The sequence below is a fragment of the Semicossyphus pulcher genome, unplaced genomic scaffold (genome assembly GCF_022749685.1).
Source record: "Semicossyphus pulcher isolate SPU_LCO1_2020_fin unplaced genomic scaffold, fSemPul1.0.p SCAF_13, whole genome shotgun sequence".
NCBI classification, from domain to species: Eukaryota; Metazoa; Chordata; class Actinopteri; order Labriformes; family Labridae; genus Semicossyphus; species Semicossyphus pulcher.
The window spans coordinates 5,213,717-5,226,130 of record NW_027211637.1 but is presented as its reverse complement, the minus strand read 5'-3'; the positions used below and the strand labels follow the sequence as shown (position 1 = coordinate 5,226,130).

Below are 12,414 nucleotides of genomic sequence, written 5' to 3'. Positions count from 1 at the left end.
AAACACTGAACCCCAAATTGATCCCCATGCCATCGGTGTGTGAATGTTATGACTGACAGTTTGGTGCTTTAAGTAGCAGCCTCTGCCATCACTGTATGAATGTGACTGTGAATGGGTGAATGTGACATGTGTAGTGTAAAAGCACTTTTGAGTGGTCGCAAGACTAGAAAAGCGCTAGACTAGAAAAGCTCTATATAAGTACAGTCCATTTACCCTTTTAATGGCCAACAGATATCAGTCTCCATTATTAACTACCAATATTGGCCTATCACAGGAATATTGGTGTCTGCAGATTTGTTTTGCGATATACACCTATATGAAAACCTCTTTTTTAGATCCCGTGAAGCTGAAACAATATTTGGAGAGAGCGCTTCTCATCCATACTTTAAAATACTCTCAGCACTGTCCGCGGCACATCCCCTTGGTATCAGTATCAGTCTAAAAATCTCCCTTATCTGTACATTATATACATATGAATGGCACATTTTTCTTAGCAATTACAAAATTCTATATCACACTGCAAATTTGTTCCACAGACAGCGCTTGTAGCCTAGCAGCCCTCAGCTGAATAGCTTAGCGTGGATTCCTAAGTAAAACATCTGTCAAGGTGGCTTTCCAATCAATTTTTCCATCACAGCTCCTTAATCACTTAATCCGGGCTCAGATAAGTGCCGATTAGAGACAAAAACTCCCCTAATAGGCCAGTCTGGATCCATCCATGAGACAGACGTCTGCGGGAGTGTGCAGTGCATACAGACGGACAAGACTGTTGACAACACACCTAGACAGGAACACACACACACACACACACACACACACACAGTTATATCTGCTCCTGGCTGGGCAGCAATACCCTCAGAGACCTGAGGCTCTTAAATGGGGCAAAGCGTGAAGCACAGACCCCCAAGGGATCCCATTAAATCAACACACACTGCATCTTTCCATTTTTTCCCCGACGATCAGCAAATTCAGTGCGATCCCTCCAGTCACAGCCAATCTCAAAGTGCTGCCACTCAACAGATCAGAGTGCGAGCGGGGCTTCCCTCGGGGTACAGAGTCAGGGGCTCATGAGTTCTGAACGTGCTGCTGATCTCTGCTCCACTAGACTCCATCCAGAGACTCTGAGGATGGCTGATAAAGTGCACTGTATCTCCCTGCTGCTCTTATTGCTTCATCATGGAGTATTTACTATCTCCTTCCCCTGAGGGGCAACAGGAGTGCAGTAACTTGCTGATGGTCACTAGTTTTCGAGCTATCTTTCATGGACTCAGGGTCTTTCTAAACTTCAGCATATTTCAACACGCGTGGTTCTTCAGGAAACCATTTATTGAAAAAGTTTAGCACAGGCAGCAAATAGATTATTTTTCTGTTATTATACCTCCGCAAAGGCTGTGGTCGAGGCATTATGCTTCCAGTGTGTTCGTCTGTCCCATCTTCGTCAACCTAAGATATCTTATTAATATCTTAAAAATTTGTCGCAAACATAAACTTGACTGAAGAATAAGAAGATTAGTTTTTGGTGGTAAAAGGTCAAGGTTACTGTGACCTCAAGTCCCTTTCTGATCTGAACACCTAGAGTGAACTTGATTACAGCTGGCACAATTGTCTTCTTGGATGGAATGATTTAATTTGATGGTGAACTGGAATAGGTCAAAGGTCAACTTAAGGTTGTAATCTCAAAGATCTCAGTTTTGTTCTCTCTAGCGCAGGGGTTTTCAAAGTATAACAAAGTGAGTCTCCCCTGAAAGAACATAAAAGCAGCTGCTCCCACCCCAGGTCCCAATGAGATTTACTATCTAATTATAGACACAGGCAATAATAAGAAGTGGCAGTGGCTCAGTGGTAGAGTCGGTCGTCTTTCAATTGGAAGGTTGGTGGTTCGATCCCCAGCTCCTTAAGTCTCCATGTTAAAGTGTCATTGGGCAAGAAACTAACCCCAAATTGCTCCCTATGCCATCGGTGTGTGAATGTGATGACTGATTGACAGTTGGGTGCTTTAAGTGGCAGCCTCTGCCATCAATGTGACTGCGAATGTGACATGTAGTGTAAAAGCACTTATCAGTACAGTCCAAAGTGAGCATCCCCTGAAAGAACATAAAAGCAGCTGCCCCCCCCCCACTCTAAACAAAATCATCAGTGCTGCATTTCATATCACTGTCTCCACATCATGCATCCTTTTCAGATTTCACCAATTAACTAATTGTCAATATTGCTTTCTTATTATTATCACCTTTACTGGGAATCTACACAGACTCTGTAACATCAGACAAATGTGCACATAAGCGTCACTTAATCTTCACCAGCTGCAACTACAGCAAAGATGAGTCTCAAGTTAGCCAATGATAGTTGCGATTCCTGGCCATAAATAGGGACGGCAGTGACGCTAAAAACTGTGCTGTCTGCTGGAAACAGCTGAACAAGACAACTTTGCAACCGACTTGTAGACTTATTTCTTAATTGTGCATTAATTCTATTTATTTATGTAGGATTTTATGTATTATTTATGTAGGATGTAGAAGTCAATTGCGAATGAATTAATAGGATTGGTATACACAGATGTTGAGGAAATGTACATATTCATTGCTCTTTCTAATTAATCTCACCTGCTCATTTAGCCGATCAATAACTTCAATAGGAAACTGAAATCGGAGTTGGCCAAAATGAAGAGATCACATCGTTAAACATGGACTCCTTGGTTGTGGGCATGTATTTACATAGCAGTCAATGGCTCTCTACGCTTCACTGATGCACAGCAGCGGGAAAAATAGACTTTTTATTACGCCCGCCTCCCGTGCAGCATATGTTGCTGCTGGAGATTGCAGCACTGAATAACATTAGAGCAGCTCTGTCTTGGCACACACGTGTCAAATATAAGCCTCAACTATGTTACCTGTGTAGATTCCCCGTCAGTCTCCACAGACTGTTTGTTCTCAATATGACTTATGTTCTCATACTGTCATTCTGCTCACTCCTTTTAAAGGAGCCCCCCAGGGGAGGCGTGTCTCACGGTTTGAAAAATCGCTGCTCTAGCAGCACCTTATGGCGATCATCAGTAACTGGGCGGGTACACTTCCCTCATATCCAAACAGCTACAGTTGTCTCCCTTTGTTACTGTTGTAACTCCTGATTTTCCTCGCTGACGGTTGCTTTCGTTTATACTGTTTGCCTTCATCTGAGCATCAAATGTGTTTCTTTTTCTTTGGATTTTCATTTATTTTTGAAGTTGTATCTGCGCCACTAACTGGGCACTGCTTGTGATTTTTCCACGACAGTCGCACCAGACATGCAATTGCTAAGGCTTTAATCAGTGGGCCATAGGCTCAATCACCATTGTTCTACCTCGTTCGGCGACAGATAGAGACTTAACAGACATTTATTTAAATTAAAATGATTGAGATTATATCTTTAAAGCTCCTGTGAGGAGTTTTCAGCTGATTATGAAACAGACTGAAATTAATACTTATACCTCTATGTGAGCTGAAAAAGTAAACAAGACCATCAGCGAGAACCCTGATTATATCTTTATATTTATTTTTAATGCCTGAAACCACTGCCGGGGGGGTAGGCGTCAGTAGAGGCGATTAACTGCACGCTGCCAAATCAGCCTTTTTCTATATTTTCCACAGCAAAGATTTACAGCAAGTGATATGTTTTAAAATGAAAAGAAAGCAGGAGATTTTACTGCTAATAAACACTTCTTACACATGTACATTACAGGATCAGCAAAGAGATAAGAGGTACTACTTTGTTCACAGGGGTCACCAAAAGCTTTAACTTTAACTTCACAATCTCAGACAACCATTGGCTAAGGTCAGACAAAGATAAAGCCTCTGGGGCAAAGGCCAATATTTAAGGCTACTGTTGTAGCAAGCAGATATTTGGATAATGGATAAGGCAGGGTCAAGACTCCCTTTCCATTCACTGGTCATTGTTTCAAGACTGACTTTCAACTGGTGAAGCGAGAATGGAGTTGAAGTTGAGAGACGACATCTTTCCATCTACATTAATTTAAATTGTTGGTCAGTGATGCTTTCTTGGATTGGATTCCCACCAATTCATTTGCATATGTTGTCTGCACACAGAGTTCTTCTTGCGTACAACCAAAGCTTGCACCAACATGATTTCTACTCTGACTACAGAGACACTTTGGATACAGAAATCTTGTCCTGTGCCTACAGATGCTGCATTTATAGGCAGTCATCAGTTTATAGAGATTAGTGACATCTCGATAAACTTGTCCTGGAACTCTTTTCTAACCATTCGTTCTGTCCCATTAAAATGGTTCGCTCTGTCTTAGAACTGCCTGGAGGGAATATCTTTAAATTCGGCATGAACGTCTATTTGGACTTAAGCATTAAATGATTAGATTTTGGTGGTCAAAGATCACTGTGGCCTCACATCCAATCTTGTGAACCCCATATTGCAGCAATGCCTGGAGGAAACTTCAGGAAATCATTTCTTTTTTATTTATCCATCCAAGGAAACGATGCTTTCACACTTTATTAGAGGAAAATCTCCCCTTGCTCGAACAATTGCCTACCTCTTATTATACCACTCCTGTAAAGGATTGTGATGTGAACTCTCCTGTTTAATGGAGGCACACATATGCCCTTGTTTTGGTTTTAGGGCAATGTTTCCTTTAAAATATTTCCAATATAAAATAGATCCCCTTTTTTGTTCTCAGTTATGCTGTAACTTGACTGTTTGGTGGAGGCATACATATGGCAGAGGCAAGACTGTAATTCTAGTTTCACTGTGCCCCGTTTTTATGCTATATCATAAAAAGATTATCAGAGTAGAAAACTCTCATAAAGGACAAACATAAAAGGTTGAAGACTTCATCTATAGCTGCCTTACAACACCATTTCAACCTTTCCTTGAGAATCTGAAGGGTAGACGCAGCCCAGTCACCGCCTACAGACAATGTGTGTCCGATCAACGAGCAGACAAGCTGCTCTCCAATTCATTATTTAATAGAGGGGTTACGGTCGTAGCTTCAAAGACATTGTGTATGAGCCGGTGAGACACGTGGGCGATGGAGGTGCTTCACTTCCAACAGTTTCTAAAGGTCTCCCAACTCCTGAGGATGTAATTTTAAAATCAGTCAGAAGTCAAGGTATACTACTGAACTCATCACTGAAGCTGCCTCCGGCCAATATTACAAAAAACTCTCACCAAAAAAGTTTAACAAAGAACACATTAAAAATTCTGTGCAGTTGTGTTCAGATGTGTAGTAGTGTGATGTTCTTACACTACATTATGAACAGGACATTTGGAAAGAGTATTAGATGTATTAAACTTTCATTTTTTCGAGCGTCGGTTTACCTCGGCAGCTAAATTGGCAGCCCATGTTCAGAGGCTATAGTGCTCAACGCTGTGGCCCCAGGTTCAACTCCCACTTTCGGCCCCTTGCCGCGTGTCAACCCCCATTCTCTCTACCCATTTCCAACACTATCCATTGTTCTCTCTATAAATAAAGCCATAAAAATCTTTCATTTTAAAGATGCCAGATTAACATAGCTGAAGATCTCAGTTTCGTTCTCTTTGGCGGCACCTATGGCGATAAACTGTAATTGCGGGAGCACACTTCCCAGATATCCAGACAGTGTTGCATGTGTGACGTCCACGGTTGGCTCCGGCTGTAACCCTTGATTTTCCTGGCTGACGGTCGCTTTCCTTTTTAGACTGGAAAGCCTTTAGCCTTCATCTGAGCGTCGAGTTTGTTTCTTTTTCTTTGAATTTTTTTGAACTTATTTTTGAAGTTGTATCTGTAGTCATCGATCTTTTCTTTGTTTGTTCAGCCATAGTAGATTACTGTTTACTCGCAACACTTGCAGAGAGCGGAAAAGCAGCTGCATTGTGTTACCTCATTCAGCGATAGATAGTGACTTAACAGACTTTTATTTAAATTAAAATCTTCAAGATTATTACGTTAAAGTTCCTGTGAGGAACTTTCAGTTTGTGTTGATTTTGGCGCCCCCTGTGGACAAAGCCATCTTTGCTGATTTTGTCCTGTACATGCTTAAGTGGTATTTTTATTATTGTATTTTATGCTTTCTCTAACAGTCATATGAATCACTCACTTTAAACAAAGGCAGCGTGCAGTTAATCTTTTCGTCTGACACCTACCCCCCACCAGCAGTTTCAGGCATTAAAAATAAATATATAGAAATAATCAATCTTGTCGCTGATGGTCTGGTTTGCTTTTGTAGGTCATATCGAGTCATCAGAATTGATTTCAGTCTTTTTCATAACCAGTGAAAAACTCCTCACAGGAGCTTTAAGTCTTGTCGACTTGTATAAATATGTTTTTATTAAATGTTGTCATAAGTTGTTAAGCTGTATAATCGTGTGACCCTTCTGTTAAAGGAAAATGTTGCGATAGATGTTGGAGCATTCATTTTACGTACAGCGTTAGCTACACATCCATTAGATTTACTCTCTCTTAGTCTGGGATTTTTCCTGCGGAGGCACTTTGAGAGAAAGCGTGTAATTGAGAGAAACCTTGTGAATGTTTAACCACAAGTACAGTTGCTGTTGCTGTTGTTGCTGGTTTGGGGAATAAACTGCCAAAAAACTATGAAATATAACGTGTCTATACATACTACACAACACAAAGCAGAGTAAGACCTGCTAAAAATGGGTTTTTAGTTCTGATAAAGACAAATACGCAGACAAAATGTTGATTAGAAATAAAATTTTGTTTGTAAAAGTACAATTTGAAATCAAACAAATATGCACAAAACACAAACTCAGTCCCTGAAAATAAAATGAGGAACAGAAATGATCCATTTTGCAAAAGTGGGCACCACCGTCAGCTCAAACACATGATGTCAGTGAGAAATAATGCTGAAAAATGTCTTTAAAAAAACAGTGTAGCAAATAACTGACAAGAGGCGAGGGACAAAAGTTCATTCCAGACGAGCAGAGCTGCCCTTCATCCTCCAAGTCTTTGAGAGAACAGAACTCAGAACTCAGTCATCTTCTTGTGTGTGTCAGCCTTCCTGTGCTCGCTCTGGATGGACAGCTCCTGGGCTTTCTGCTGGGCCAGCAGCCGGCGAGCCGCTGACAGCCTCTCTTCCAGCTGCTTCACTCTGGATGCGTCCCTTTGCACACACAACAACAAAAGATTAGGAGGTGGAGGAAGATGAGGGAGACAAGATAGTTTCAGCTGCACTTTTCCAGAACAAGTTGTCCACAGAAACAAGTGTCAAAATCTTGAATCTTCACACCTTATTTACATATTTACACCTTATTTATATTTAACTCCCACAAGCCGTCTCATTTTGAATAATAATTAATGACCAGTTTGCTTGACAAAAGCTTCACAGCAACTAGTCTGCTCATATTTCACATGAATTATAGCTCTGGGAGCAGTGCATGTATGTGCGTAAATGTATGTACATGTTATGTTTTGATTGTTAATGGGTCTGTACTCCCCCATGGGGGAGATAACAGATGCTGAGCTGATGTCTTCAAGGAAGTCTGAAGAAATATACAATGAATAAACAAACACAGAACTCAGCACTGACCTTCCTGTTTGTCTGCCCAGTGATTCAGTCAGCTTCTGGATCTCCCTCTCCGTCTGGGACACCCTCTCAGCAGCCTCGAAAACCTTCACATTCAGGGTCCTCTTGGTGCTTTTCCCTCCCCTGTAAGCCTCCACCCCAGTCGCTGCAGCTGACGGAGCCGCAGAACCCCCCTCAGCAGCATCAGTGCTCTTGGCTCCTAACTGGTGATTGAGAAAGTCAAAGACGGTTTGGCGCCCTCCGGTGGCAGACCGAGGTTTTCTGCGTCTCTTCGGGCGACCCGTTTGCGTGCCATCTTTGCCGGCCTTGCTCTGGGTGCGTCTCGGATTGAGCTCAGCACACTTGTCCAGAGACTTGCCTTTCGGTAGGACCACTGCCATGACTGGCTCTACTCGACCCTCCTGCTTCTTTCCTAAGCCTGAGAAAACAAAAGTATGAAATGTGTGAGGAAGAGGGACACATTGCATTTTATTTTGTATAACTACAAGGCACAGCGAAGATATGATTCTAATGAGTTTCTTAATTTATCATAATCACAGTTATCCTGTATTCTGCATGCTATAAGAGTGTCTTCATACATGTTCCTTAATAATAAGTGTATTTTTACAAAAAGGTACAAAAAGGAAAAAACTTGAACCATAATTGATATGACATGATTTTTTAGAGGGCCAATATATACAATTAATTGTCCCTGTCCTGGTTAGTGTGGAAGCATGTGACTCTTGCTGCCCTCTAGTGTCTTGTTAACAGATGACACCCCTAGTATTACTTAAAATAAATGACTGCTTGATATTTTCACTGCATGGTTTGTGTTTATTGATTGAAAGTTATTTGATTATATACGTAGAGTTATCCATTTTATTTCCCTTGTTATAAGGATGTTTAGCAAATTGATAATGTGATTACATTAACATTATATACATTCTATATCCCTCATTTCCTTCCAGTGTTTATTTATATGTCTGAGGAAGACCAGTAGCTGTTTGTATGTGTCTTATAGAACGAAAGGGAGCTGATTTGAGTGTGTAGTTACTTCTTGCTTTTTACTGATGAACTCACACTTTGCTGACTTATACTTTAATAATGTGGCTGGGCTCTGCAGTACAGATTTCCCCAGGGACCATCAAAAAGTCGGAGGGAAATTCCCCTCTCCAGTGGCTCCCTGTGGCTTTGCCAGAAAACTTTTTTTACATTTTAATTTTAATTTATAATTGTTGCAGCAAAATGTAACTGTAAAAAATGTGCAGCCTATACATCAAATTATTATTATGATTATTCATATTATGTCACCCTAAATGTGCGTCAAATCCTGCGTCTAGGGCAGCTTTCCAGTCTTACCGGTAGCTAGTCATGAGTCTCACTGGTTTGAGTAGTCATTGATGTCAAATTAATAAAAAGAAAAGTCTCACATGAAAACTGAGAATTTAAAAGTGTATGGACGGATTTGTTTCCTTTTAGCACCAACGCTGCTGGCTTACCGGTATGCTAGATCTGCGGCAAAAATTAGCAAACAACAACTACATTTTATTTATTTATCTTTTGCACAAAAGAGAATAAGCCGGCAGCTCTTCATTGCCACTCTACCTAAAGTAGGTATTCCAGTGGACTTTCCCCCCCCCACCATTGTTCAGTTTTGTGTTATGCTGATAAAAGCATTCCCCAATAAACATAACAAATATGTAAACAGTTTTCTTTATTGTAGCTCTAATTCCATAAATGTAAAAAAAATATGGTATTTTTGTAATGGAAATGCCAGGTTAAGGAAGTTATAACCTCAGGATATCATATGTGGTTAACGCTGTGCACTTGCACTCACCTTTCCCATATTCGTAGCCCATTTTGAGCATGAGCTTGGATCCGATGCCTCTGGTATGTGCCTCCCAACCACCAAAATTTGCACTGTTTAATGATTCTGTGGGGTCTACAGCTGAGTCCATAACTGTTGGGTAAAAAATGGAAATCAAAACAGAACCAGTCAGTTATTATGTAATGGAGAAATGACATCAAACAAATTTCATACAAAACCAAGTGTTCAACATTTATGGCACATAAAATACAAGATAATTAAATAAAAGAAGCATGTATAGTCAAGATTTCAAAGACAACCTCCCAATTTGACTTACAGGGGAACGACAACACATATCCATACACACCTTTTGCATATGCCAGATCATCTCCATATCCAGTGTCGTCAAGGTCAGACTCGGAAGAGATTGGGTCTTCTTCTCTCAGAGGCGGGATAATGGAGTCGGCCTCAACAACCATTTCTTTCAGCAGCAGGGTGTCAAACTTCACAGTGTAGAAACCGCTGTCAATTTCTACATCGAGAGATAACATGAGGTGTCAGCAAGACATTCAAACTGACTGAGAGCTTTTCATCTACAATCTGGGTTAGGGTTAGCATTCTGCAATTGTGTTCAGATTAATTGCTGCAGATTTAGAGGAAATGTATCGGTTACATATTTTGACGAGTCAGCCTTAGAGTGAACTTACTGCCATACCTGTCAGAGTATACTATCAATCACGTTTTAAAAATTGGCCTGCTACTGGAGTACCTTTGATTTTTGCTGGGTACCAGATGCCGTCCTCATTTCGAGCTAAGCAGGACGAGCCTTCTTCGAGATTACTGAGGTCGGACTCGAGGAACTCTCTGAGTTCTGACACATACACCACTTCCCCATGGGAAAACCTTCATTGAAAGAGAAAAGGAGAAACACTGTGGGTAGACAGAACTGAGTTTCAAGCAGATAGACACACAACTTGTGGAAAATGGGTCACACCTCATAGATGATATCTGGTATTACAAGGAAGGCAGATATGGACAAGATAGATAAGGACAGATAAGTTAAATGTATACGACCTAAAACCTTAAAGTGTACAAATAAAGAAAAAGGTGGTACTTTACCTGCAATCATCCTTGAAGCGACATCTGTCATCAAGGTAGAATGGACAAGGTTTCATAGACTTCTGGGTGGGGTGGAGGTAGAGCACTCTAACTTGTGCCTCTTCCCCGTCTGGTGGTTCTGCCCCTACCACCATGGCATTGTGATACTCCAATGTCCCCCACTTTGTGCGGTAGGGGGCTCTTACTTTGGTACCGCTGAGTTCATCTTCTTCCTCCTCTTCCTCCTCATCCTCCTCATCCTCCTCCTCCTCCTCTTCCACACCATCCTCTACCTTATCCCTCTCTTTAGTATCAGAGCTACTACCAGAGGACTCCCCAAGTTCAGCGTAGAAAGCTGCAAACTCATTCCCCAGACTTCCATTTGCACTGTTTGTGTCAGCTGCTGCCTCTGAGCTTTTTGACTGCAGTCCAGTACTGTCCTCGAGGCTGGCCAGAAGCTGACTTTTTTTAACAGACACCAGGCTGGACTGGGTGAGCTCTATCAGCTGACAAAGGTCCTCTTTCAGTTGGAGCAGGTCTGCTTCCTGGGAGGGGTCCAGGCCAGCTGACAGGGCTGTCTCCACCTGTTGCAACTGGGCACAATAGGTAGAGATGGCCGCCTCAAGTGTTTCTTCATCCATACTGACACTTGGCAAAATGCTGGACAGGAATGGACAGCATCAAACCCTCCTCCAAGACACCTAAGTAAAAGGAGGACGGATGATTTCAAAATAAAATTTAAAAAGGTAATTTTAGCAGAATGAATGGAAGAACTGATCGAGCTGACTTTATCATGACCTCCTCAAGTACCGTTCTTCTTTCTGATTACAAGAGAGCACAATTGGTCCTTTTCAATCATTTTTTCTTTAGTCATTTTTCAGAGGCACATAGGTACAGTATAATGAGAATGCTGTAAATCTCCAGAAATTCATCAAGTTTGGAGGGACAGAGAGGTGATTTTGATTAAAGACGCAGAAAATATAGTTACAACTGAACCAAGGCAAATTGGTTTAAATCGTTACCCCAGCTATACACCAAGCTAGATTTAGCTAAATATTAGCCGTCTTTAACATTATTTTTTACGACTAAATATAATACAATTTGCGTTACCTTCGAGGTTACGCTACATCTCTGGCTTCCACTGCACCGACGGAAAATTGAGTGTCATGGAAGGACGTGCTATGTTATTAAAATGGGTATTTTAAATAGCTAAATTCCCATACTGGGACTTCACAGCCACAACATAAACCGGTTCACAACTAGCGGAAGCGGGTGCACAGTTTCAAAATAAAACAATCATTTCAAAACATTGAGTGCTTCTTGCTTTCTACTGTCTGTGCAAAGCTAGAAAACGAATAGACTAGTGGAAGAATACATGCAAGAGCATTCAATTCGATACAGCCATCATACTTATGGTAGCTTTATGGTGGTTATATCTAAATATTACATTTTGCAACGATTGATTTTATAGTGTTATTGGCCAGGTATGTACACATACATGAAATTTGACTTTTGCTTTCTATGTACACTTAAACATATATTGAAGTAATATGTACAAGCCTACATTAAACATCAAATATTAAAGTAGTGTCTACAAGCCTACGAAAGACAATAGTGCAAATATGAGTAGTGCAACGATGTTGAAATACATATTATGATTTTTAAAAAATATGTAATTATGTAACAGATGGGTTAATTTCTTAAATAATTACAATTTTATAAAGTATTAAAACCCATTAGTTTACATATTCATATCAGTACGAAAATTCTTAAATTATATGATCAAACGTGCACATTTTTACAATGAAAGCATTAATTAATGGCATAGTTTTTTCTTTCAGTTATATGTTCTCTTATTTTGAAAAGATTCTTCACCAAACACGGAAGTCAAAGGACGTGTAGTGCCTACGTCAAACATCGGCGTCGTTGACGCAGAATCATGACGTTTATTTTAGCCTGAGCTCAGGAACTTGCAATGTTTGTGATATTTGAATTTTCTAC

The 12,414-nt window shown here is 40.7% G+C and overlaps 1 protein-coding gene across 2 annotated transcripts; it reads right to left on the bottom strand.

Moving 5' to 3' along the window:
- Nucleotides 1-6,745: 6,745 nt before the first annotated feature.
- On the bottom strand, nucleotides 6,746-11,650 carry zgpat (zinc finger, CCCH-type with G patch domain). Of its 2 annotated transcripts, none has more exons than XM_069660458.1 (7): nucleotides 11,524-11,650; nucleotides 10,435-11,114; nucleotides 10,085-10,218; nucleotides 9,683-9,847; nucleotides 9,346-9,468; nucleotides 7,533-7,947; nucleotides 6,746-7,106 (listed from the first exon to the last, which is right to left on the bottom strand). In XM_069660458.1, the coding sequence occupies exons 2-7, from the start codon at nucleotides 11,052-11,054 to the stop codon at nucleotides 6,968-6,970; spliced, it is 1,596 nt and encodes a 531-aa protein (XP_069516559.1). In that variant the 5' UTR covers nucleotides 11,055-11,114; nucleotides 11,524-11,650; the 3' UTR covers nucleotides 6,746-6,967. The 2 variants fall into 2 exon arrangements, with proteins under 2 accessions (XP_069516559.1, XP_069516560.1); XM_069660459.1 differs by having other exon boundaries at nucleotides 10,435-11,234; nucleotides 11,524-11,549.
- Nucleotides 11,651-12,414: the final 764 nt, after the last annotated feature.